The 27,457-nt window shown below is 41.8% G+C and overlaps 1 protein-coding gene and 1 long non-coding RNA gene across 2 annotated transcripts in view; one reads left to right on the plus strand and one right to left on the minus strand.

The window, feature by feature from the left end:
• Window positions 1–18,568, plus strand: part of LOC148117202 (uncharacterized) — a 53,479-nt gene extending 34,911 nt beyond the window's left edge. Inside the window, exon 3 of the long non-coding RNA XR_015737001.1 lies at window positions 17,913–18,568. This is a non-coding gene — a long non-coding RNA (uncharacterized LOC148117202). The remainder of the gene's footprint in view (window positions 1–17,912) is intronic.
• Window positions 919–2,644, minus strand: Hsfx4 (heat shock transcription factor family, X-linked member 4). Its single transcript, XM_048457656.3, has 2 exons — window positions 2,039–2,644; window positions 919–1,592 (listed from the first exon to the last, which is right to left on the minus strand). Exons 1-2 carry the CDS (start codon window positions 2,555–2,557, stop codon window positions 990–992), a joined length of 1,122 nt encoding a protein of 373 aa, XP_048313613.1. The 5' UTR covers window positions 2,558–2,644; the 3' UTR covers window positions 919–989.
• Window positions 18,569–27,457: the final 8,889 nt, after the last annotated feature.

The following is a 27,457-nucleotide window of genomic DNA, read 5'->3' on the forward strand; positions in this document are numbered from 1 at the left end:
TGGCCTTCAGGGGAAAAGAAAACTACCAGGAAAAGACTCTATTACTTTGGTTGCCTGCTGTTGCCTGGATTGCACATAAATGGTGTTTAGTGTCCTGGGGCCCCCATGTGCTTTCCCATGGTGTCCTTTCTGTCAAAACCTAGGAAGTTCATGCACAGCATCCTGGGGACCAGGTGGCAAGCCTGGGGCCAGGCACTGAGTTGCCACCAATGCCCTGGGAAATCTGTGATGAAGAGGGAAATCAAAAGAAAAGCCCAACGATGTCGGGTCCTCCCATGGTGCAAGAGCTCTCTGGAGAGGTTCCTCCAGGCAAGGAAGGGTGACTCTCACCCAGCCATTTCTTATCTTAAATGTCCTAAATCTAGCTCTGACTCTTTGAGGTTGATTAAGAAAGGATAAGTGGGGGACATTTTGTAGCAACATTTTGCAGGTTCTGTTGCAAAGTTTCTAGTATCTGTCTTCCTTTTGTATCAGGTAGTTTCCCACCCCCATGTGCTGAGAGGAATGGTCTGTATCTCAGGGACCAAGGCATAGTAGTGCTCACCCCTTAGCAGATGGGCATCTAGTTGAAGGCATGCTCATACAGGGCTAATGGGTTCTTGATAGTAACCCTCAGCTCCTGATCAGAAATTTCCTGATGACCTCTGTTGGGGGTGCAGACACAGGACAATGGAATATCCTGAACAATGTGAGGTGATGCTAGTAGCCAATAGGCAAGTGCCAGGGGAGCATATATTTTCAGGCTTGCTTTCCACCCTCCTGGGAAGAATGCTTTGCTGAGATCTCAAAAATATTGCTGGTTCTCCTAAAAAGACAAAGTGAATCCAAGATTGGGGAAGCCAAGCATACAGGATGGTACAGAGGGTAAGATATGATTCTGGCGTCTAGTTTAGATTATTTATTTGCCATCATGGTATTTACATTTTTGATGCCAAAAGTTGATATATTCTTAGGAGAAATTTTCTACTGGTCTTCAGGGACCTGCGAGTTCATAAGCGTGGACTATTCTTTATGGGTTCACAGATTACACACTTGTAATCTGAGGAGCCCTCCTGCTCCTCATCGGGAGATTCATTTGTTGGCCTTCCTAAGAGGGTAGACAACAGGGCAGAACAAGAACTGTTGTACAGAGACATCATAGAACCTAAAATGGGTTGCTCTGATGAACTAGCACTTAGATTTTCTTCTGTGCCTTGAATTCCAGGAGCATTTGGAGGCACACATATAACAGTACCTGAGGTATCATCTGCAGTTGGATTACTTGACTCCCTAGGAGGCTGCATTTTTAGGGAACATGGAGGAATAAATTTCATAGCCCATACAGCAGAGAATACAAAGCCTTGATTTCCTTTGTGTGCCTGATCATTGGAGCTTTTCTTCTTGGCATCTTCACAATCTTCCTCAGGTTTGCAGTAGAATCGTGGAGAATATCTGGTAGGTGACTTCTTCTTTTTTGAAGTTGGCTCTTGAGAAGATCTAAGTGGAATGGGTACAGAGAGAGCTTGGTGGGCAAAATTTTTTAAGTCTTCTTTGCCCCAGATATACTCAACAAGTCCAGGCTTATCTCTCTGAAAGTTGAAGTGACGGTACATCTGAAACAAAATGAACAGTTTAACTATCCTGAGATGAAATATGTATTGATCCCCATAGCCCCTTTCACCACCAGTCACATTGTCCTAGTTTGTGATTTAAAAATAACAAGCTGGCAATGATCCTTAAACAGTATGTAAGTTAAGATTATAATACATATATACATATAGACACACAGACACAGACACACAGACAGACACACACACACATACACACTGGTGTACATGCATGCACCACTATATGGCTTTTCATAGCCATCCTTCTTGTTTGATTACTTTTAGGTGGACCCTATGTAATTTACAAACAAAGCCACTACATTCAAAATCTACTTTTTGACACTTTTGTGACCTCCTGCTAAAATAGAACTGACATCATTTATGGCATAGATTGGGGGAGATATGCGTGTGCTTCTGTTGTTAAATTAGGACAAAAATACTTTGTACATTACCATTATTCTCTTGTACTCTTTAGAGAAAGCCACAGATGTCTCAGGGTATAACTTTCTGAATCCATACATGTTGAGCTGGCGAATAAAAGTCTTCAAACTGTCTGTTTCAAAAATCTTCTTTGCCCCCTTTAGATGAAGGACCTCTTTCTGGAAAAGGTCTACCTCAATCATTATGGCGTCTCCTTCCTTAGTCCACTTCATTGACTTGAATGCCTCATTCTGCACAATGGACCAAAGCTTCCTGGGGAAGGGCAGACTGAAGAGGTTGGTGTTATCTTCCTCACTGGCTAGAGGTTGGCTCTGGTCTTCAGGTAGTGCGCTCTCTTCATAGGCTTGATCTTGTATGACATCTTGATCATCTTGTCTCACCAGACCCTCTCTTGAATCTGTTTCTGAATCATGTGAAGAATTATATATATCAAGAGCCTCGCTTTCAGGTTCTTGATTAACAACTGGGCTCACATTGATTTCACAATTCTCTTCTACACTCTGACTAGCCATGATGCTATATACATCCATCAGGAATATTCTGAATAGCAGACCACAAGTCCCTGTCCTAGTAAGTCAGAGTGTTGGTTCCAGTGGGAACACCCAATAAATAGTGACTATAAAATTCTAGATTCTCAGAAGGCATCTGTTGAAGTCATTATTCTCTTTGTTTGTCATGTAATGTCACTAAGATGGCTCATAGTCAGTCTGGAGAGGGAGGTCAGACCAAGTATATGTGATAAGCAGATATATAGGTAGGAAGGCTCAAGTTCTTCTCTTTCCTATTCTAAGATATAGTGTAAATTCTCAGAAAAAGAGTCCTATATGATGAGACATATCTTGCCATGGGACCTATATGAGTTGAAAAGCACAAGCACCTTTGACTCTCTCAGTCCTCAAGATTGGGAATGGTTGTTACTACTCTCTCTGTTTAGCTCAAGGACCAGCCCTTAGTTAATACAATCTTGGGTCTTGGGTATTAGGATGAATGTATATATATATATATATATATATATATATATATATATATATATATATATATGTGTGTGTGTGTGTGTGTGTGTGTGTGTGTGTGTGTGTGTGTGTGTGTGTGTGTTTGTATACTCATATATACTTATATATACTTATATATCATCTTAGGCAAAGTAGTCTAGCTTTGCTTATACCTTATACTTGCACCCATCCCACCCCATCTTATTCTTGCATTGATTTCTTCCAACCACTCCTCTGATCTTCATATAGATCCTGATAAGTAACTCATTTTCCTAAAATCTAATCAGCTTGTCCCCCTAAGTCATGTTGTGTGCCCAAGTAGGATGAGATGAGCATACTCCTCTGATTAATTGATGGTAAGATTTTTCTGAGCAGTGTTGTTTGGCCACATCCTCATTGGTACTTTGAATTTCCATGTACACCTAGACTTGCCACCAAATCACTTTGTTCTTTGGGTCAAAACAGAATTACTAGTCACTTCTGTTTATTTCCTTTCTTTCTGTGCCTTTCCTTTCTCCAACCCCCTTGTTCCCTCTCAAATTGTGGCCCCTTTTTCTTTGATTGTTACTATTACTATGCACAAATTATTTCATATACATAAATAAATATACAAATAAAACCATATAAGTCCATTTAGTGTTGCTTGCATGTATATGCTTTTAGGCTGACTGACTTCTTATTGGGTAATCAATTGGGGGCTAATCCCTGAAGAATGGTAACTCTCCCATTGCCAGCATTCCTTAGTTGCCTATAGTTCTTTGTCTATGGATATGGATCTGGTGAAATTTTCCCATTCCATGTATTGGTATTGTCCTTGTGCTTGGTTTCATTGAAACCTATCTTAAGGAAAGTTTCAATCCGTTTATCTAGACACAACTGAAATAAGTCAAACTGATATATCCTACTGTGTATTTGAAAATCATTTACACAGTTGTAGTGCTTTAGCTGTGGTAGAAGGTGAATTTCTTCTTTAATTTTAATGATATATAACTTATATAAATATATAAATAATTATATAATGAGTATAAATATTTGTAATATTTATAATTATATATCCACATTTAAATACAATCTTATGAGTTCTTTTAATGTTTGTCATATGGATTTGTGTTTAGGGCTTACTACTTGGGATTAGAGAACCTATCATGGGTCTTGTCCATGGAGAAGACTGAATCTTCCTCTCTCAGAAGTCTTTGATTGCCTGTAGTTTTTAATCTAAGTATGGAGCCTTGTGCGATTTCCCCATGTTGTTATTGTGCTAATCTTATTTAGATAACTGTACTATTGAGATTTCACAGGTGTAGAATACAAGTTATATACATAAAATGCTATCTCATAGTAGAAATCCTTGTCCTCTGAATCTTACAATCTTTTTATCCCCTCTTCCATGATGTTAACTGAGCTTTGGTTGTAGGGTTGTATTTTAGATGTATTTTTTAGAGTTGGGCACTCCACAGTAAGTTTCTCTTTAAATTTTGACCAGTTGTGGATTTCTGTAACAGTCTGTGTTGAAGGTAACTTAGAGGAATGTAAGCAGGCGGGGGGAGGGGGGAGGCAGGCTCCCTGGGATGGTGGCTTCTTTTTCCCAAAAGACTCTGAGAAATATCTGGAATGCACAGGGACATATATCTAAGCAGGGTTAGTGGGAGAAAGGGAAGGACCAAGGGAGCAAATAAAATACCCAAGCCAGCACCTGTTTAATAGACTTCAAGCCTTAGGCTTCACCTATCCTAAAGGAATAAGACTGTTCATTTCCTTTTCTCCATGACTATAATTTTCCCTATTGTTCAGTTCTTTGTTTATGCAAGAGAGTTACATGCCAGTAATTCCATAGAAAATTGCCAACCACACCCCTCCTAGTTATACATGGCACCCTTTTCTTTGCAGTTTTACATTAATTTATTTATTGTGCATATGCAGGTAAAAATAAAGGCCATGGAACCCCTGTCAGAGGACAGCTTATGAGAGTCTGTTTTCTTCTATCAAGCAGGCTCTGAGGATTTAACTCAGGTCATGCAGCATGGCAGCAAGGGCCTTTATCCATTGTATCATCTTGCTTGTCCTGAATTCTTACATTTTTTCCTTCACCCTTTAGGGCCACATTTTACACCCTTCCTTTCAATCTTATTTTTAAGATTTTTTCCTAGGTTGTTTTAGATCATGTGCTGCTACTCCAAGGCCTGTTCTTATGACTGTTTTCTTTTGTCTTCATGACACACTAATTGTGTATGGGAAGAAGTGACTTTCCAGTGTTCTTGGAGATATACTGTGTTACTTGATCTCCATTTGGTAGTTTGTAGTAACCAGGATAGAAACCAAGGAAGCATTATTTGGACTTTTCAAATATTTTAATCTTTATTCTTCTGATACTTCAATCATTATTTAAAGAAATCACAACCTCTGTAGATTGCCAGAGCAAGGCCTTCAAATAACATGACACAGTCTAGGGACCCTGTGCTTCTGTTTTTTTTTTTTAATATGATTCAGGATTGTTGGGGTTGGCAGGATATAGAGGACAAGTTGCCAGCCCATCATCATGATTTCTAATAAATCAGTTCAGTGTACTCACTGCAGAAGGTCCATCCAGTCTCTTGTATACCTGCAGATTTACTCTGGAAACTTTTAGAAGTGGTCATTTCATGGATGTGAGAGGGCTTTTTTACTTTGGGTATATTATCTCATTTTTATTTTCTGTGCAGTTTTATTTCACTCAGTTTATGCTATTTAATATTTTGATTTGTATTTTCCATTACATTTAGCATTAGTTTGTATTCTGAAATTTTTCTTTACAGAAGTAACTTGACTTCTCACTAGATCTGCAGCCTAATATAGAGTATACTTGTTCACAGTTTCCACGATGTGGGATTCCTCTCAGTATGCTATGAATATGTTTTATTACCATTGGTTAATAAAGAAGTTGTTTTGGCCTATGGCAGACCAGAATATAAGTAGGTGAGAAAACTAAACTGAATGTAAGAAGAAAGAAAGCAGAGTCAGGTAGACACCATGTAGCTGCAGAAGGAGAAAGATGACAGAACCTTACCAGTAAGCCACAGCCTCATGGAGATACACAGATTAATAGAAATGGGTTAATTTAAGATGTAAGAGTTATCCAGAAATAAACCTGAGTCACCAGTCAAATAGTATTGTAATTAATATAGTTTTGTGTGATTATTTGGGTCTGGGTGGCTGGAAAATGAAAGTACAGTCTCTGCTTACAAATGATACCCAAATATTTGGCAAGAATTTCTACATAAAGTCTGAGAAAGCTTTACAAAATTGCTTTTAGACCCACAAAATAGGAGTCAATTGTAGCTTCTTGGTAACTACATATTTTCAGATAGGCTCTATTTGCTGACAGTGAACAGAGGCACTGCTCCTTTAAGGGATGACTTCCTGCCTCAGCATTAGCAGCAAAACCTGCGGGGCTCCTTTAAGAGACAGCTTCCTGGTTCAGATTTGTGGTACAAATGGATCTGGCTTTTTCAGGGGGTCTTGTTATAAAGCACTTGAATGGGGCTTGTGGGCAGTGCACTGTAAGTTGTTTGATGGCCTTGTGGGCCACCTACTTCCGAAAGTTGGGACTGTAAACACAGCTCTCAAAGTTGATAGTAAATGAACCTCTACCATGTTGCAAAGCCAAGCAGGGTCTATTCCTTCAAGGTGCTGATGATCTTGCCTTTATAGGCCTAAATAATTCTTTTGCATTGTGCATCAGCATTTCAAAAGACAGGGATTCAATCATTATTGGTCCAGCTTCTGAATTTTATATCATTTCATTTACCGCTGAAGTCAATCTTTGTAAGAAATTGGTGAAGGTTTCTTTTTGGGCCTGTATGGCTTTAGTAAATGACTCAGTTTTCTTTCCTACTTATTCAGTTCTTTTCCAGGCATTGAAAATTGCTGCACAACATAAAGCCAGGGTTTGTCCATCATATACAGATTGTTTTTCTATATTAGCATAATCTCCTTCTCCAAGAAGTTGGTCTTGGAAGATTTCCATACTGCTAGTCCTACTTTGTTGCTCAGTGGTCTTGACCTCATATTTCTACCAGGTCCTGCATAGTAATCGGGGTCGAGGCTCCAAGACTGCTGTAACCAGGTTTTTTCAGTCTTGAGTGATAATTCTATTGCAAGTTGAGCATGAATTTAACACCTGCTTCACAAAAGGTGAACACATGCCGTATGAGACCATCACTTCCTGAATGTCCTTAAATCTAAAATTTCCATAGGATTCCAGTGAACACTTAAACAGCCTTGGAGATATCTGTCATTTGGCAGTTCCTTTAAGGTGATTGGATATATTAAGGTTGCTTGTTTGAAAACCTTCGGCTGTTGTTCCCCTCTAACTTTATAATGCAATGCTGGCATTGGTTCTCCTTTAAATTCCTCTGCCTGGATTTGAATATCTCTATGATCTGTTTTAGTAAGTTTTTCTAAAGCCTGTATCTTGGCACTCATATCAAACAACTTTTATAGAGATAAACCAAGAATTATCAATATGATAATTAACATTATGATAAATCCCAGTTAAGCTGATTATCCTTTCATTTAATTGATTCAATTGTTCCAATTTTAAATCATAAATTGCATAATCATACAGAGACTTGACTCTCTCTTTTGTAATAGTATTTCCCATCTTTTGATGTGGGAAAAAAACTCTCTCTTTTAACTAATTTCCCCCTTTAAGAATTCCCAGTTGCCTCACCAAATCTGAGGCCAATGTTGATTCAGATGACAATGAAGTTTGAGGCTGACTGCTGCTGCCTAGAACAGGAGAAGCCCAAGCAGGTTTCAAGGCAGCCACCTAGTTTGGCAGCAGCCAGAGTAGGAGGTCCAGGGAAGGCCCACAACCCACCAGGAGAAAAGAAGCCAAAGAGACAGCTGTCTGCTCTGGGGAACAGCAAAAGCAGCCAACTCCTGTGGCATTTGGAGAGCAAGTGCCTGTGGAGTTTGCCACAGAGAGGCTGTAAGGGAAAAATTCAGACCCACTCAGCTGGCTTGGGGAAAAGAGGAAAGAGAAACCTAGGTGCTGGGCAGGGACTCTGGCTGTGTGTAGCTCCAGCCTGTGTCGGTGGCTGCAAAGTCACAGGCAAGAGGTTTTTTGTGAACTCGAGCCGCAAAGTTGGGTGCCAAATGTAGCATGAATCTACTCGGTCTTAATAATAAAAACCCAGAGTCAAATATTAAGGGGTGAAAGCTGAAAGATCAGAGAAGCAGAGCAGCCAGCCACTAGCTCTTACCTCTATGAAATCCTCAGATCTATCTCTACAAGTCCTCAGACTGAATGCTGTTTTTATGAAACCTCAGACTGAATCCTGAGCTCCTGTCTCTTCCCACCTTAGGAAATGTCTCTGTTTCCTGCCTAACAAATGGGAAGCCTGAGAGGAGGCCAGGAATCTGTATGTACCTGTAGCCCAGGCAGTTCTCGCCCCTACCAGACCAAGACCATATCTCTGTCAAATACAGGGCTCTTCCTGGCTCTTCATAAACTCTTATCTGTTTTACTATCATCAGCAAAGCATCTGCACCTAAACTACTGCAATTCCAGCTACTGACTGCGGCTCTGCAATCACCCCACCACAGTTCAGGCCAAGGCCTGGCAGTGAAACAACATTTGGTGGCCAATGTAGGGGCAGGTATGCCCAAGCAAAGATCCTGAGAAAGCTGAGAAAATTTCCAAACATGGAGCCTGGACACACCTTCCTTGCAACCCCACTCTCTGAGGTATGAGGCTCAGCTCTCATGGAAGGGCAAACAATGACTGCATCCCAGAACAAGTAGAGTAGCCTACTGGACAGATCATAGCCAGCAGTCGACTGTGTGCTAAGCAGAGCCACAGAAGGAGACTGCTGATACACAGATGGGCAAAAGGAACATTTTCCTGTAGCCATGGTAGGAAGATGCCTCAGTCTCGCAGGCAGGCTTATGGATGTTTACTGCATGTGCCATCCCTTCCTGTCAGGTCAGTCACAGTGGGTGGCCTGTCCTTTTAAAATTTGGTTCACTTGGTCAGAGACTGGTTGCATGCATTCAGAAAGCCAGGTCCTGACTGTGAAAAACTCTGAACATGTACCATATGGTTGAAAATATGCTGAGGTGATGAAGAAAAAAAAGAAAATGGGTATAGACAGTCATAGTCATAGGAAAAATATTTGAAAATAGCAAAGTGAAGTCCTTAAAGAGAGAGTAAAGTAATATAAATGAGTAAGTCATTTAAGGATGGAAAACACCAATAACACAGAGCATTTGAACCCTGTATTGTGCCTTATTAACTTAAAAATTTTTAAGTGCTAATGAGCTAAAAAAAAAAAAAGCAGCAGCTTAGAGACATGGGATTATAATGTGGGATTTCCTCTGTATGCTGTGAATATGTTTTATTACCATTGTTTGATAAAGAAGCTGCTTTAGTCTATGGCAGGGTAGAATATAGCAAGACAAACATCCAAGCAGAGATACAGGAGGAAAGAAGGTGGATTCAGATAGATGTCATATAGTTGACAAAGGAGAAAGACACCCAGAACTTTACCAGTAAGCCACAACCTTGTGGCGATACACAGATCAATAGAAATGGGTTAATTTAAGATATAAAACTAGCTAGGAATATGCCTGAGCCGTTGACCAAACAGTGTTTCAATTAATATAGATTTTCTGTGATTATTCAGGTCTGGGTATTCGGGAAATAAATTATAGTCTCTGGTTACATAATTGTGCCCAAGCGTTTGTGGCTAACCCACATGGCTGGCCACCCGTTTTGGTCCTGGTGCTTATAAACCTGCTCAGGATTAGGAGGAAAGCAGTTGAGAGCACACCAGCAGCTCAGCACTTGCTGCCTAGGCAACCAGCTGGATCGGGTCTGCTAGGCAAGCACAGGCAAGAGAGCAAGGCAGATTCCCACTGCCATATACAGAGACATTTCCAGGCCGCACAGCACACTACATAGCAGGTTTAGTTTTTACTCAGAATAAAAGGGGGGTTTATGTGTCTCACATTGCTTCCCAGAGTAGAGGTGGTGAGCTTGGCTCCCACATGGCGGTCCCAGAGCTGGCAATGAATGTACCTCTGTCAAATTGAAAAGCTGAGAAAGGTGCTGTCAGCATCTAGGGCTGCAATAACCACACCACTTACCTTTTTTTTTTTTTAAAAAGATCCATTCCTGTGAGAAAAGGATTCCAGACCCACAATAGGACGTATTCAGACATAAAAGACCTATAAATGAGACACTGTGAGTTTAAAAATTATACATAGGCTTGGGAGGAAGAGGAAAAAGACAGTTATAAAAAGAAATAGTTTTAAAAAATAATACAAAGTCTTTAAAAAAACAGTAAAAATAATATAAAACAAAAAAGCCATATAAAAATGGAAAGCAAACAGAGAGTCTGGATTATGTACATTATAGTATTTTCTTTGAAATTTTTGACTGTGAATGAGCTAAGTACAGAAAGATAGTTTATTGAATGAGCTGCTAAGAAACCAACATATAAATTTTAAAGGTATTTTGATTTCAAAATTTGAGACTAAGGATATGTTGCTTTGGAAAAGAGATTCTGTTTTTGTTTTCACAGAGGATGGAATGGGAGTCCTATGGATTCCTTCCAGGCTAATGTTGTTGATGGAACAAGATCCCCCAAAAGGTCTCTATGAACCCTAATAATACTTTGCCCAACAAACAGCAGAAAGCATTTGGAGAAAACAACACCCAAATTTCCAAAATGATTGTTTATAAATGTTTGTTTTCATTTAAAGGGGGATATGATATAGAAATGAATATTTTAATTGGTATGGATTTTGGTTGATTGATACAAATTTAAGATTAATTTTATTATATGTATATTTCTATTCTTGTTTAAGGTATTATTTTCATACCACTCATTTAAAAATACAATGTATATTTTAGAAATACAGTCATCTATAGCAATCAAACTTTTAATCATGCTAGTTGGGCTGTTTCTAAATATACAGAAATATATTTCAGTTAGATAGGTAATCTTCAACACTTTAAAGACCTACAGGGAATGGCATTTAAAATCTTTAAAGAACTTAGATTTTTTTGACAGTAAGACATGTCTGTTTATGGCAACACCAATTACTTCAGAGAGGTTTATAGGCATTGAAGGAGCTCGCTGTAGAATTTGTCTTCAATGTGACGAGGCTAGCCATTTGGGCAAGAAATTGCTCTTGCTTGAACTGCATGATGGTGTGCTGTATAAACTGAACTTTCAGGACTCACAGAAAAAAAATGACTTGCCTAAAGAAGGTGAGATGGTCCTTCAGGATTCCCATTTCATGAAAGAGTCTGCCAGACATTCTACAGGACACAGAGCTAAGTGCTGACAAACTGACAGTATAGGCAAAACAGTTTTTTAAATTTCCTGCTTCACAGAAAAATCTGTTATATGCTCTGGGCCTGTAGGCTGAAGATGTATACCCCAACACGACAGAAGAACTTTGAGTGACTGTCCAGGCAACAAGATGTCTCTGTCAGCTCTAGAATTTTGGAAGTTGTTTACAATGCACTTCCTGTTTACTTAGGTAATATTATATCCTTCTGGGGTCATTGATGGAGTTGAAGATGGACAGTTACAGTTAAAGATTTCCTTAGTTATAATAAAAGATAAGTTAGATATGAAACTTTAGACTCACAGAGAAATATTATAACTGTAATTCTTGCTTGATACCTGTTCTATTTTATGTAATTATACTATGTTCAATTTAAAACCTCCCTTTTATTCAGACAGCAAATAGGGGATGATGTGCAATTCCCCTCTTGTGCTGTGAATATGTTTTATTGCCATTGGTGAATAAAGAAGCCATATTGGCCTATGGCAGGGCAGAACATAGCAAGACTGGAAATCCAAGCAGAGGTAGAGAAGGAAAGAAGGTGGAGTCAGTCAGATGCTATGTAGCTGCTGAAGGAGAAAGACACCCAGAACCTTACCAGCAAGCCACAACTCTGTAACAATACAGATTAATAGAAATGGGCTAATTTAAGATATAAGACCTAGCTAGGAATATGCCTGAGCCATTGGCCAGTGTTGTAATTAATATAATATTGTGTGATTATTCAGATCTGGGTGGCTGAGAAATGAAATTGCAGTCTCCAGTTGCAGGATTATGTGAGAAACTGCTGAAATAAGCCAATTTGTATGTTTTCAGAATGTCTTAACTTCAGAATGGAAGTCAGGATATGTGTTCCATTGGGGGAGAAGTTATGCCTTTTTTTCTACAAGAAACAAAATCTATGCATTCCTTCAATATTGATAAAGATCAGATTTGAGCAAGGAAGACCTCTTGAAAATCTTGGCTACAGATATGTGGAAAGAAACCAAGAAAAAGCTGCAAGACAAGTGACATATATGCTGCTCCCTCTGATTGGGAACATTTCAGGGAATAGATGAGACATGATAAATCTTGTTTGCTACATAGTCCTCTTCACTTTTTATTACATATCATCTTTTCATATGGCATGGATAGAGCTTTGGTTATACTGTCCAAACAAACTCATAAAGTTACCTGCTCAAACAGAAAACAGAAAATCACCTCTTGCTGACTTGTGTACACTGGACGTTCCATACTTGTGCTAATGCAGATTTGTATGTTAACCTTTGAAAGTTTGTATGTTTTCAGAAAAAAAAAGGACAGGGATTTGAACACTGTTATCTAACCTATAAAAGATGTAAGACAGTGTGGATGTAAAAAAAAAAAAAAACAAAAACAAACTTTAGTTTGGGTCCAAGTTCCCATAAATAAAGCTGAGTTCTCCTACTCTCTGAGTGCCTGCTTGGTTCATTGTGGCTCAGTATTTTGTAACAAAATCAGTGACTGTAAAGGGGGTTGTGGTTTCCAATTCCTTTTCCCCTGTATATTCAGTGACTCCTCAGAAAGGGGGAGGATGGAAGCTGTGGAGTTCACAGTGGCTACAGCATGTAACTGCATCTACATCAACCAAATGGGTGATGGCACTTTAAAAACTGTGACTTTCACAATTCCTTTCTGCACTACCCATCCCTTCCTACTCAAGAGACTAAACATTCTATGTGATTAGTCAGAAGAGTTCATAAGATAGTGCTGTAGGCCTGACAGTAGTGGCATATGCCTTTGACATTCACATATGGGAGGCAGAAGCAAGAAGATTTCTGTGAGTTCAAGACCAGCCTGGTCTGTAGATTGAGTTCCAGGACAGTCAAGGATCCATAGAGAAGACCTGTCTCAGGAGAAAAAAAAATAATGCTATGGTCTTGCAGCAGTCCATCCTAGGAAGTTCTTATTTTTTATTTAATTAAACGAGTCCTTTGACAATTTCATAAGTGTATCTAGTGCATTCTGCTCATGTCCATTCCCTACAAACACTCTCTTATATCTCTCCCACCTCTGTCATCCCTCTCCTTCCTACAGGTCCCTTTCCCACATTCATGACCATTTGTTTTGTTCTGCAACCTACTTGTCATAACCAGGACCCTCTTTGTGGTCACAGGTTTGGAAATATCCGATGGAGCATGGTGGTCTCAATGTTTGATATACAATTGAAAGCAATGATTGCCCCTCCAACAGGATACATCAGATGCCAATAGCTCAGCAGGGAGCAGTACAGTCCTGTGCTGGCTAGTTTTAAGTCAACTTGACAAGGCCACAGGCACCACAAATGAGAAATATCCCCTTAAGATCCAGCTTCAGGCAAGCCTATAGGACATTTTCTTAATGAGTGACTGAGGGAGAAGGACCCATCCCATTGTGAGTGGTGTCATCTCTGGGCTGGTGGTCCTGGGTTTTATAGGAAAGCAGGCCGAGCAAGTCATAGGGAGAAAGCCAGTAAGCAGACCTCTCCATTGCCTCTGCATCAGTTCCTGCCTCCAGGTTCCTGTTTTTAGTTCCTGTCCTGACTTCCTTCAGTGATGAACAGTAACTTGGGTGTGTAAGCCAAATAAATCCTTTCCTCCCCAAGTTGATCCTGGTCATGATGAGTCAACACAGCAATAGCAATCCTAACCATGACAGAGATTTTGTGCCAGGCGCAGGATATATCCATGACAGACCTGAACATGCTCTTTTGGGGGAGGATTGTGGGAGAACATGGGTACTTTGGCAGTTGAGTGTTCTAAGCTTGTTCAGATGTTTTTGTGGGAGCTTAGAAGATAGGAATATCTTCTTTAACCATTCTTCTTAGGGATGGAGAGGGAGGAGGAGAAGGAGTGGGGGAAGTGAGAAGGTGTTGGGAGGAGGGGCAGAAATGGAAACTTTTATAATTTAATAAACTTTGAAAAAAAAGAAGATAGGAATATTAAGAGAAATTCCGAGGATGGAATCATGGCTTGTGAGGGTCCAGAGAGAAGTCAGAGTGTCAGTTACATAAAGGCTCTCTCTATTGGAGTCATTGCATATTTTGACTTAAGAATCTGTGGTTCTGTTAGGCTGATGCAGAAGAATTAGCTATGATTAATGAGAGACAAGTAACACTAAAATGAAACCTTTGCTATGTTGGGATAGTCAATTCTGCTCAGCTGGAACTGAGAAATTAGTAGGGATTAAGAAGAAACCAGCCTCATCAATGATGAAATCTGGGGAAATGTTTCCTCAGAGTTAGCACGCAGAAGCTGTGTTCCAGAGGCAGACAAGGCTGTACCTTGTGCTTGCAACTGAACTTGGTAGTGTAAGAGTCAACCAGGTGGTACTGGATTCGAAGGCATGGAGGGGGTGGGTCATGGAGAACAGCCGAGGCTTGGCACTGTGTGGCAGACCTGGAATTCCTGAAGAGAGCCCAGAGAAGCTATTATTGGTGAAAGTGCAGCCCAGTTGCAGCAAGAGATTCCAGCGTTTTGGAGATACCAGTATCATAGGATGATCGGTAAGAACAGTAGTAGCTATGGAGCAGGGCCAGCCAGAATCTAGAAGACAAGAGCCAGAGAAGTGACCCGAGCCTTTTGGAGGAGGCTGTAAGATTGCTGTATGGATCCCAAACATTGGACATTGGGTTATTTGCACAGTTGAAGTTTGTTTTGGCTTTGTTCAGATTGTGACTGTGCCCTGGTTCTTCCCTCTTGAAGTTAAGAAGCTGTATTGTCTAGTCTTATGTCAACTTGACACACACACTAGAGGTATCTGAAAGGAGGAATCCTCAATTGAGAAAACAACTTCCAAAGGACCAGGCCATAAGGCATTTTCTTAAGTAGTGATTGATGGGGGAAGACCCAGCCCATTATGGGTAATACCATTCCTGAGCTGGTGCTCCTGAATGGTATAAGAAAGTGGGGTGAGTGAACCAGGGGCAGCAAGCCAGTAAGCAGCACCCCTCTGTAGTTGAAAGTTTCTGTCCCACCCTTCCTGTTTCCAAAGAACTGGCAGTCACATCCCAAAAACTGGTTCAGAGACTTAATAGAAATTACAAATGTTCAGTCGATAGATAGTTCATGCTTGTAAGTAGCTCACTCTTGCATTTTAAATTAACCCATATTTCTTGTCTGTGCTTTGCCATGTGGCTCATGGCCTGTTACCTCGTTTTGTACATGTCCTGCTTCCTGAGTGGCTGGCTGGTGTCTCCCTTGATACTGCCCTCATTCTTCCCATCATTCTCCTAGTTTGGTTGTCCTGCCTATAATTCCTGCCTGGTTACCAGCCAATCAGTTTTTTAAAAGTCAATCTGAGTGACAAATCTTCACAGCATACAAAAGAATCATTCCATAGCAGTGCTCCACGGCATGTGCATCAGCTCCTGCCTCTAGGATCCTGCCGTGTCTGAGTTCCGGTCCTGACCTCCTCCAGTGATGAACAGTGCTGTGAAAGTATAAGACAAATAAATCCCTTCCTCCCCCAAGTTTCTTTGCTCATGGTGTTTCATCACAGTTATAGAAATCTTAACAAAGACAAGGATTTAACTTATTTTTGATTTAATAGGCCATCAAGACAGTAAGCCTCATTCCTCTGTGGCCTCTGCATCAGCTCCCACCTCCAGGTTCCTGCCTTGCTTAAGTTCCTGTCCTGATTTCCTTAAATGATGAACAGTGGAAGCTTTAGCCAAATAGACCCTTCCCCCACCAAGTTTGTGCCTTTCCACACTATTTCATCACAGGAATAGTAATCATAAGGAAGACAAGCCCCATGAACCCCTCCCCAATCCAAGGTTGGCTGCTGACAGGCCCAGTCTCACAAAGGCCCAGTGCAGACAAACCACAGCCACCATGAGATCTTGTTTGCAATTGCTGTGTCACAAGCTGAAGAGAGAATTTTACATCATCATCTGGCTCTGATATTTCTCTGGTCCCTCTTCCTCAATATCCTGGCCCCCTCCCTTGAGCTTCAGGTGGGATGGTATAAAAGACCTGTTTAGGGCTAAGCATTCGACCATTATTTATTCTGGACATCTTGAGGAGCTGTGCATGTCTATATTCAGTGACATTCACTGCAAAGAGAACCTTCTCTGATTAAGGTCAATGAGAGTAGCATTTGCCTATGGGTACAAACATAAATATTTAGACTGAAATTTGGCAGTCTTTATATCTTTAAAGCATCGGATTTTATTTTAGTTTTTTATTTTAAATTTTTTATTCATTTTACATACCAACTGCAGTAGTATTTCATTTGTATTTTAATAAATAAAGCTTGCCTGAAGATCAGAATGCTAAACAGTCACACTAGTTTAGCCAAATAGACCAGGCAGTGGTAATGCACCTCTTTAATCCCAGCACTAGATAGAAATATAAGGCAGGATGAGACAGAAATTCGCTCTCTTTCAGTCTGAAGGTTTTATAAACGCATGAGTTCCCGAATGTCTTGGCCGCTTTGCTTTTCTGATCTTCAGGTTGGACCCCAATATCTGTCTCTGGGTTTTTATTATTCGTGCTACAGCCAACTACATGTCCCCCTTCCTCCCTACCTACCGCTCTCTCCACACCCTCAACCCACTCCCTATGCAGTCCTCTGAAAGGGTAAGGCCTCCTCCTATGGGGAGTCAACAAGGCCTGGCACATTACATTTAGGCAGGACCAAGCCCCTCCCAGCTGCATCAAGGCTGAGCAAGGCATCCCACCATAGTAAAAACTAGTTCATGCACTAGGGACTTTAGAGAGAGGAATTGTGGGACCTCAGCCCACTGTGTGTGTTCTCTTTTCTGTTTTGCATTGTGAGCAGTTAGTTCTGTCAGGATGTGTCATCCTCAACAGAGGCCCCCAAACATGGGAGCTAAATAAAATTATTGTACTGAGACACTGCCTCAGGCATGTCCTTTCAGGAACAATAAGCGGAATTGTCCAGATAGCAAGGCCAGGACAAACTATCATTCTCAGTCTTAAGAATGTTTGAGTGTATGTGTGCACACCTGTTTGTATGAGGATGTGTGTATGTCTTTGTGTATGTGTGTGTATGTGTGTGTGTGTGTGTGTGTGTGTGTGTGTGTGTGTGTGTGTGCATGTGTATGTGTGTGAAGAAATATAATCCAAGAAAAAGTGCTTACCATCTTGATAGTTGGTGCGGGAGAATTGTCTGTATTTTGTCAATCATGTTTTAAATAAATGCTGATTGGCCAGGTAGGAGGTGTAGGTGGGAAAACCAGACAGGAAGTGGAAATGATGCAAGGAGAGCAGGAGAATTCTGGGAGGAGGAAGTTGATTCCTCCCACTCCTGCCCAGATCACCGAAGCAGCAGGATGTGAGCTACCCCACTGAAAAAGGTACTGAGCCACATGGCTAAAATAGATCAGAAAAATGGGTTAGTCAAGATGTGAGTGCTAGCTAATAAGTAGCCTGACCTAATGGGCCAATCAGCATTATAACTTACAGAGTCCTGTGTGATTTTTCTGTGGGACTGAACAGCTGGGGGGCCGGGCAGGACAGAAACCCCCAACAAACAAGCAGGCCCTTCATGTTACAGAATGGCGCCCAAGATTTTGCTTTTGTTTCCACAGAAAATGAGAGGCTCTGGATTTATTCAGAGTTAAGAAAAATCATCTTTGACCAAGGGAGACCACCTGAGCAATCTCCGGTAGGAACAGATGGCCCAGATGTCTGAGTTCTTCATCCAGAACAGGTTCAAGACTGCTGCCTGAGATGATCAAGACTCACAGGGTACTTCAGTCAGGACTTGATTATAACCCTAAATTTTCTTTAGGTCCCCATAAGATTATCAGCGCCCCCAACCAGCTGGAAGTAGCCTGGAAAACTACGCCCACATTCCCAAAAAATGGACTATGGATATTTTCCTTTTTTAAAAAAAAAAAAAAAAGAGGGGGAAGTGGTGCGGGAGAATTGTCTGTATTCTGTCAATCATGTTTTAAATAAACGCTGATTGGCCAGGTAGGAGGTGTAGGTGGGAAAACAAGACAGGAAGTGGAAATGATGTAAGGAGAGCAGGAGAATTCTGGGAGGAGGAAGTTGATTCCTCCCACTCCTGCCCAGATCACTGAAGCAGCAGGATGTGAGCTACCCCACTGAAAAAGGTACTGAGCCACATGGCTAAAATAGATCAGAAAAATGGGTTAGTCAAGATGTGAGCGCTAGCTAATAAGTAGCCTGACCTAATGGGCCAATCAGTATTATAACTTACAGAGTCCTGTGTGTGATTTTTCTGTGGGACTGAACAGCTGGGGGGCCGGGTAGGACAGAAACCCCCAACAAACAAGCAGGCCCTTCATGTTACAGATAGTGATTAGCCTGGGAGGTGTTTAAGGGAGAGTTACTGAAAGCAACTGGAGGGAGGAGAGAAATGTGATTCTATTTAAATTTAAAACATTTTTAAAAAGTAAAAAAAAATCAAGAAAAACAAGCAAAGAATTTGTGTAAGAAATTGGATATTGCTCTGTAATGAAGGGACAAAGTTTGCTTAGGAGAAATCTATTGAATCTAAGCCACCTTCAGAGATATTCCGAGGACATTATTTCTTACCTCCTAATTCCAGGATCTTAAAGGGAAATACATTGACACACTCCTCCCACCATGTTGGTTCAGTCTAGAGAATATGGATTTCTCCAACTTGACTGTACACGTTGAGGCGTCTTACCAGCCCCAGAAACACAGCTCTTAAGTGAAGGCTAAGGAAGACTGTATAAGGATGTGACAATGGAGCAGGTATGAACCTAGTCATGAGGCCTGTCTCATGTCTAGAGAGCCCTTAGGATAAAATGCACCTGTGGAGGATCTTCTTCAAGGTCTCATTCTGTTCTTTGAGATAAAGGAGAGAAAAAGCCCTCTTTGTCATGCCCCTAACAGGCAACTGACCGTGTATGCACACGCAGGCGTGGGCGTGGGTGCAAGTGCGCGCTCGCGGGCGGGCGCGCACACACCCACACACTCACACACACCCACACACCATCTTGAAACAATGGGTTCCCCCAAGCGAGGTCCAAGTGTACCATATAATGGAAAGAGGTGCAAAACACCGTTTCAGTCTGTCATTGGAAGTCTGTATCTCCCTACATAGATTGATACTAAAGACAAGGTGGCTCCATGGTGTCTTTCATCTGCTGTGGAAGGTGACTTTCAGTTGAGATTCGCACCCTTCCTCACACAGAGACACTCATCTGATCAACATATACATCTCGATTCCTTTCAAGTTTGAATTTTTATAGCCATGTGTAGCTAAACAAGTAGAATGTTTCCTGGGTATAGAATATGGTTAAATCAGACCTCAAAATCAAGTGTGCCATGGAGCATGAAAACATCATATTTGCAGAAGAGATGGAAAAGACTGGCAGTTCTATTGTGATCCACAGAACAAGAAGATTTGGTGACAAGCCTAGGTGCCCATGGAAATCTAGAGTACATGTGACCTTTTAATCATATAACAGGGTTTAGAATATAGTACACCTGGATATCCTACTTGGGCACAGGGGACAAGCTCATTAGGTTGTGGAGAAACACATTCCTTATTAGGACCTATGTGAAGAGACACAACCAGGCAGAAGGAGCAGTTGGGAGAGACCAAAGCAAGATCAAGATAGGGTTGTGTGGCGGGTCAAGTAGAAGGCAAAAGCAAGGCTAGACCACGCTGCTTTGGAGGTACAGTCCTCTAGCAGCCTTCCTTACATGAGCAGTCCTGGTATTTCCGAAGCTTGGACTAACTGCAGGCCGGCCCCTGAGTAAAGCAGGGACTTAAGAAACAGCCCCCTGCACTCCTGCCTTGAGGAGTGGTGAAGAAATGGTATGTGTTTCTCAACTGATACAGTGTGGGCCAAATGTGCCTGCCAGGACACAAGAGACTATCTCCAAAATCTGCACAATTTGTACACTTCTTAACCTCTCCACCTCTTCACTGAAACAGAACTCCTTCCCCAGACTGGCTGTGGGCCACCTGTGACATCGTGTGACAAAGAGTATGATGACCTCAGCAGATGGTTGCCCGACTACTGATGCTAGAACTTAGTGGTCACTCATTGTTGGGCGTCCCTACTTGAAGCAAAGGTAGTTTGGACTATCTTGAGGGGATTTTAATAGTCCAAAGTCCAGGATATGCCTGATGGCCAGTCAGAGTATGGGTGGACTGTGTCACCAACCTGTTGGGCAAGAACCATGAAGAGAGACCCCATCCAATTCTTTATCTGAGTCATGGGGGTATTCAAGAAAAAGTTTGATGAGGCAAGGTGACCAAGTCGGGATTCAAGATCAAGCCATCCAAGAGAGCCTCGAACCTGAAGACCAAAGCCAACATGTGGTCAGTGAGGAAGATAACACCAACCTCCTCAGTCTGCCCTTTGTTAGGAAGCTGTGAACCATAGTGCAAAACGATGCCTTCCACTCTGTGAACTGGGGTGATGACAGAAACAGTATCATGATTGAAGTAGATCTGTTTCAAAGAGAGATCCTTCACCACAGGGGCACAAGGAAGGTTTTTGCAATGAAAAGACTGAAGAGTTGTATTCGTCAGCTCTACAGGAACGGGTTCAGAAAGGTTCGCCCTGAGGATTCTGCTCTCGACTCTGTAGAGAACAGGAAAACAATGGTAAAGTACAAAGTTGTTCTTTGTCTCCCACTTTTTGTGATGAGAACATCTTCCTATCTGCACACCCAGGTGTGCTTTAAGTTCCTTGTTAGCAGGAGATGTTGTTCACTGAATGGTGAAAGTAATAGACTTGACATTGACTCAGGGTAGCCCCTTAGATGTCTACAGGCAGGCAGGCAGGCAGGCAGACAAGACAGACAGACAAGACAGGCAGGCAGGCAGGCAGGCAGACAAGACAGACAGACAAGACAGGCAGGCAGGCAGGCAGACAAGACAGACAGACAAGACAGACAGGAAGGCAAGCAGTCCTCGAGAAGCCAGGTAGTGTCACCACCTTCACCTAGAAATCATTTCTCTTTACTGGGGTCCTGCTGCAGCAGATAACACCTCTTGCCAGCCACTTCTGTCAGACCTCATGGTTATAAATAATCATCTTAAACTTGAGCCTGGAGTCTGTGTGCTATGTTATCTGACCTTGGGCACTTTTCCCCACGACCTTGACTTCCATACCCTTGGGTCAGCCTTGCCCTTTCATGAACAGCAACAGCATTTTCATGCCCTCAGCAAACTTGTGCAGAAGGGTACTGTGTCACCTCACACTAGTCGGGTATCTCATTCCATGAGTTTTCATTTCCCTGGGTCTGCAACAAGCAGACATCACCAAGAGGTTTCTGTGCAGGAATATTTGAAGGTCACTGCCAAACATTCATTAGCCCTGTATAATCACACCTCAAAACTAGCTTTCTATCTGCTAAGGGGTGAACATTACTGTGAGAATCAAAGCTATGAGTTTTAATCACTCTGCCCCAGAGGTCCATAAAACAAAATAAAAGAAAACCACAACAATGAAATACCTGCGTCTAACTTGTAAGCCCCTTGCCCAATGACAGATACTTCCTGAGATGCTGGAGGCTGTTGTTCATATACAATAACAAGCTACATGTTTCCAATTTCCTAATCAATTTTGCATGACCCAACTGCACCTGATATACTCAGTCACAGGTAGGTGGGAGGTATGTAGGCAGGAAGTAAGTCAAGAAGTATGACTGACCCCATTTGGACAAGGTGTGAGAAATATATGTGTTTGTCTTTCTAAGCCTCTGCGAAACGTGATTTGTTGCCATTATCTGGAAATCCCTGAATGGACATATCCAGAGTCCATCATCCTGACTAGTATTTAATTAGAACTTGCTTCAAATCTGGCTCAAAATTGTGGTAGATGTCTTACTCTCACCCAGTGGAATGGACAACTACTATGCCCCTGTCCCAGAGATACAGGCCATTCCTCCAAACTGGGTGGCACAAAAGGAAGACAGACACTAGACACTTTGCAACAGAACCTGCAAAATGTTGCTACAAAATGTCCCCCACTTATCCTTTCTTAATCAATCTCAAAGAGTCAGAGCTAGATTTAGGACATTTAAGATAAGAAATGGCTGGGTGAGAGCCACCCTTCCTTGCCTGGAGGAACCTCTCCAGAGAGCTCTTGCACCATGGGAGGACCCGACATCGTTGGGCTTTTCTTTTGATTTCCCTCTTCATCACAGATTTCCCAGGGCATTGGTGGCAACTCAGTGCCTGGCCCCAGGCTTGCCACCTGGTCCCCAGGATGCTGTGCATGAACTTCCTGGGTTTTGACAGAAAGGACACCATGGGAAAGCACATGGGGGCCCCAGGACACTAAACACCATTTATGTGCAATCCAGGCAACAGCAGGCAACCAAAGTAATAGAGTCTTTTCCTGGTAGTTTTCTTTTTCCCTGAAGGCCAAGGTACTAAGGCCACAGAAGCACAGCGACAGGAAAGTCCTCACTGACGTCCCATTCATGAGAGCATAGCAGTCTGGGTGGATCTGGGGACAGCCCATAGTGTGTCTTCCTCACTCAGCAAGCCATTGGTGGCTCAATGTTGTTTTGACTTTAGAGTCTACACTGTGATGATGAGTTGGTGAGTCAATGGGGCATTGTTTAGCTGCCTCTCATCACCATTAAACCACCCTGTCCCTAAGCCCTCAGTGGTCAAGCCTTCTTTCTCAAAGGGAGGAGAAGTCCACTGGAAATGTATCCTTGTCCCATGTCCTAGGTATGTATTTCTAGTGCTTTGGCATCTGAAACAAGTTTCTGGTGCTTCAGCTACAGCTTGGTTAGCACAGCTTGAGTTTCCAGGTCCTCTATGTCATAGGCAGCTAAGAGTTCCACTCACTGCAAAGACTTCTCAATTGACAACAAGCCAGGAATGCCAAGACAGTGGCTTACAGTGGTTTCTGTTCCATTGTATATAGCACCGCTTCACTGTGGCAATAGGGTCACCAGGATTCACTTGTTGGAATCGAGGCAACATTGTCACCAAAATGATGGCAGGTAATACGTATTCTTCTCACTGAGCACTGAGGACCTGACACCTGCAACTCTGAAAATCCAGCATAGGAGGTGGGGGAAACACAACCCAGAAAAGAAGGCTGTTTCCCCAAACCTGCGCACGTAACTTTATCTAGGGAGATAGTATTGGCAAGCTCTGCTCTAGCCTCACTCCTCCCATTCCATACCCTGCCCCTCAGAAAGTGTGCCAAGGGTCAGTTCCTCCCCCCCACAGCTGACCAATTCCACATCTATGGGAATTTAAGACCCAGCCCATAGACCTGCCCTGTGCTTTGTCTCTTCTGCCTTCCTGAAATGCTTCACTCTGCTCTGTTTATTAATTCTGAATTTATTAATTTGTTCTGATGGGCTTATTGCACTGGCAGAGTACACAATAAGTGCGGATCCAATACTTATCACAGAGAAAATGTATCATTTTTCTCCTGTCGCATTCTGCATGCTTGTCCTAATAACTATGTCACTTAAGAAAATGGATTATCTGCCCAGATGCATGCTACTTCCTGTGGTACTTCACCCAGAGGGAAGGAACCTCCCACTGCTCTGATGAGCAGAATCAAGCCCTAAGTGAGGTACTCATTTCTGTTCCCTGTGAGACCTGCCCCCCTAGCTCTTCTGGGGAGTCAATTTTAGCCAGAATGCACTTAGTCATATCTTATCATGGCTGTGCATTTTTTAGTTGGCATCACTGAGTCAGGATTACTGGGAACCTATCTTCAAAATTGGAGTCAGAATGAAATGGCTGGTGGGTACCTGGTATAAAACTGAATTTCTTTAGCCATCACATTCTCCCCTGAACTAGATAATATGAACCAAATAATTGATTCACATTTATGTAGAGCTTAAAGTTCATATATTGATTGTGTTGCCTTTTTTAAAGTTCATATATTGATTGTGTTGCCTTTTTTATACATGTAAGTAGCCAGTTTATGATACAATGGCCTATTAACATCCAGGTGTAACAAAAGGACAGGATTTCAGTCACTCCATTCCGCACTATCTCTAGGAGATAGAGTTGGGGAATTTATTTGTAGGGTTCCTGGTATCTACAGTGTTTGACATTGGCATTTACAGATGCTGCAGAAAGTAGTGAGACTGGGAAATTAAACATTTGCTTGACCCAGGTAAAATTTGGCAACCATGAAGTAAGCCATTCAATCAGTTCCCAGCCCCCATCATGAATAGCCCTTCTTGGAAGGTTTGTAACTCTTTGATCTTAACAGGTTTATAATACTGAAGTACCTGCAGGCCAGCATGAGCTATGTTGTGCATCATTTGTCCATTTTGCCAGAGAGAAGGAAAGTGACTCTTTCGTAGAGAGGAACTAGTTTCCCTTGCTCCTAACATCCCATCCTTTTGTTAATCAAAAAGGGCCATGTAATCTTTTCTGTAACTGCTTCTCAGTTGAAATTAGGTGCTTCAGGGTTAGTGTTGGCAGCAGTGTCTTCAACAGGCAAAACAATCAGGGGATCTAAGATTCAGTCTCTGTGTCTGCATACACAGCTGTAATACCTTGACAATGCCAAGGGGACCCTTCCTTCATTGTGTTTCCTTTGGTCTGGCCACTTTTGTCACTACTATCTTGTGGGTGCCTTTTTCTAGATGCCATTGACCATCCCTGTCAGACATGGAGTCTGTGTGATCATTGCACCATGCTTCCCTGGCCACTAGGAGACGCTATTGGAGCCTGCTGGCCCTAGGGCGCTATATGGAGTTGCAGTGACAGTAATAGGCAGGGCTTTGCTTATTGAGATTGCAAGTGAGAGCAGAGCCATTGCTGCATTAGGAGTCTAGAGAGGAGCCTGTGTGGGAAGGTAAGCATTGTTGGTAGGGTTGTTGTGCTAAAATTGAGGCTGTGCATGTGTTGGTAGTATAATAACTTGCCTTCCCAGTGAGAAATCACTCTGTACAGTTAGAGGTTAATAAAGGAAAAACCATTTACTAAATCCCTGACTGGTTGGGGATAAGGCCCAAATAGCAACAAACCTGGACTCATAGGGGTGCACAGAGACAAAATGGACAACCAGGGAGCCTGCATGAGACTGACCTAAGCCCTCTGCATATATGTTACAATTGAGTAGCTTGGTCTTCTTGTGGGACTCCTAACAGTGAGAGCAAAGGCTATCTCTGACACTTTTGCTGGCTTTTGGGACTCTATTCCCCACACTGGGTTACCTTGCCCAGCCTTAATACAGGGGGCAGTGCTTAGTCTTACTACAACTTGATCGGCAATAATTTGTTGATTCATGGGAGGTCTGCCCTTTATTGAACAAAAATAGCAAAAGAAAGGATTTGGGGGAATCATAGGACAGGTGAGAGGGCAGGACTTGCAGGAGAGGAGGGAGTGGAAACTGCAGCTGGGATATAAAATTAATTAAACAAAAACAACAAACAAAAGTCAGCCTAGAACAGAATATCTTACTAACTTATGTATACTTTAGGCTTATACATTCCACAAACACTGTCAACTTTAAATATCTTTTGGGTTCAAGTCCCAGGTTACACTGCAAACAATTTAAACAGAGACAGACTGCAAGTCTGACTGCTTAGGCAGATGGCAGATTCACACAGCAAAGACATTAAGATATTACATATTGCCAGAATTAAGTGCACCAGTGTGTTTTTAAAATTTTTTTGAATAGTTGTACTGCTGTGTTTGAATAGGAATGGCCTCTGTTGGGAATATTATTTTCAGGTGTGTTCCTTTTGTTTATGCTGCATTTGATTAACTGTGAAGCTGAGATTCTGTGCCTGTCTAAAACACCTAATGGTCTAATAAGGAGCTGAATGGCCAATAGTGATGCAGAGCAAGGATAGGAAGGGCTGGCAGGCAGAGTATAAATAGAAGAACTCTGGGAAGAAGGAGCAACAAGAGAACAAAGAGAGGAAAACATCAGGGGCCAGTCACCCAGCTACACAGCAAACCACAGAATAAGAAGTAAAGAAAGATATATAGAAATAGAGGAAGATAAAAGCTAAAGCCAGGCACTCATAACTAAGAATAAGCTTCCATGTGTGGCTTATTTGGGAGCTGAGTGGTGAGCCCTCCAAAAAGCCCAAAGAATAAAACATCATACAACAGGCCTCCATAGGCTTATATATTTGAACGATCCATTATTAGCCATTTGCATATATGTTACAGTTGAGTAGCTTGGTCTTCTTGTGGGATTCTTAACAGTGAGAGCAGGGACTATCTCTGACACTTTTGCTGGCTTTTGGGACTCTACTCCTCACACTGATTTGCCTTGCTCAGCCTTAGTACAAGGGGAAATGCTTAGTTTTACAGCAACTTGATATGCAACAATTTGTTGATCCATGGGAGGCCTGCACTTTTTGAATAGAAATGGAGAAAGAAAGAATTTGGGGGGACAGAGGAGAGGTGAGAGGGAAGGACTTAGTGAAGAGAAGGAAGAAGAACAGTTGGGATATAAAATTAATTAAATAAAAATTAGCAAGCAAAACAAGAGTCAGCCTAGAATGAATATTTTTATAACTTATATATACTTTAGGATTAAACAGTCTAAAAACCATAATTGTGGTAGCTAAACAACACCCCAGCAATGTACCAACTCACCATCACACGGCAGACTCTAAAGCCAAAGCAACATTGAGCCATCATTTGTTGCAAGGAGGCCGCTTGTTCTTCCCTGCATGCAGAACAGAAATAATCACAGAAACTGTCTTAATTAAATCACTGCTTGGCCCATTAGCTCTAAATTCTTTTGGGGTAACTCTTACATATTAATTTAACCCATTTTTATTAATCTGTGTATCATCACGTGGCTGTGGCTTACTGGCTAAATTTTTTGCATGTCTGATTCTGGCAGCTCCATGGCTTCTTTCCTGCTCCACCCTTCTTTCTCCCAGCCATCAGCCTAGCTTTCCCTGCCTTCCTAAGTTCTGCCTTGCTATAAGTCCAAAGAAGCTTCTTTATTCATTAATGGTAATCACAGCACACAGAGGGGTCTCCCGCATTGCCTCCCTTTTTCTGTTTAAATAAAAAAAGAAGGTTTTAACTTTAACATAGTAAAATTACATATAACAGCCATCTAAATCCACTTAAAAACTTGAAAGAGCTTGAAAAGGAATTCTAGACACAAAAATACAGAGTTTAACACAGCTTCTTGCTGTTTGCTGGCAG

Source organism: Myodes glareolus, chromosome X, assembly GCF_982192425.1.
Source record: "Myodes glareolus chromosome X, mMyoGla1.1, whole genome shotgun sequence".
NCBI classification, from domain to species: domain Eukaryota; kingdom Metazoa; phylum Chordata; class Mammalia; order Rodentia; family Cricetidae; genus Myodes; species Myodes glareolus.

What these genes read in the sequence shown, in the direction of transcription:
- Hsfx4 (XM_048457656.3), bottom strand. Translation starts at nt 2,557, where the DNA reads ATGGATGTATATAGCATCATGGCTAGTCAGAGTGTAGAAGAGAATTGT. An exon ending in AAGAGTACAAGAGAATAATG is followed by an intron (nt 1,593 to 2,038) that starts GTAATGTACAAA and finishes ATTTTGTTTCAG; the next exon opens with ATGTACCGTCACTTCAACTT.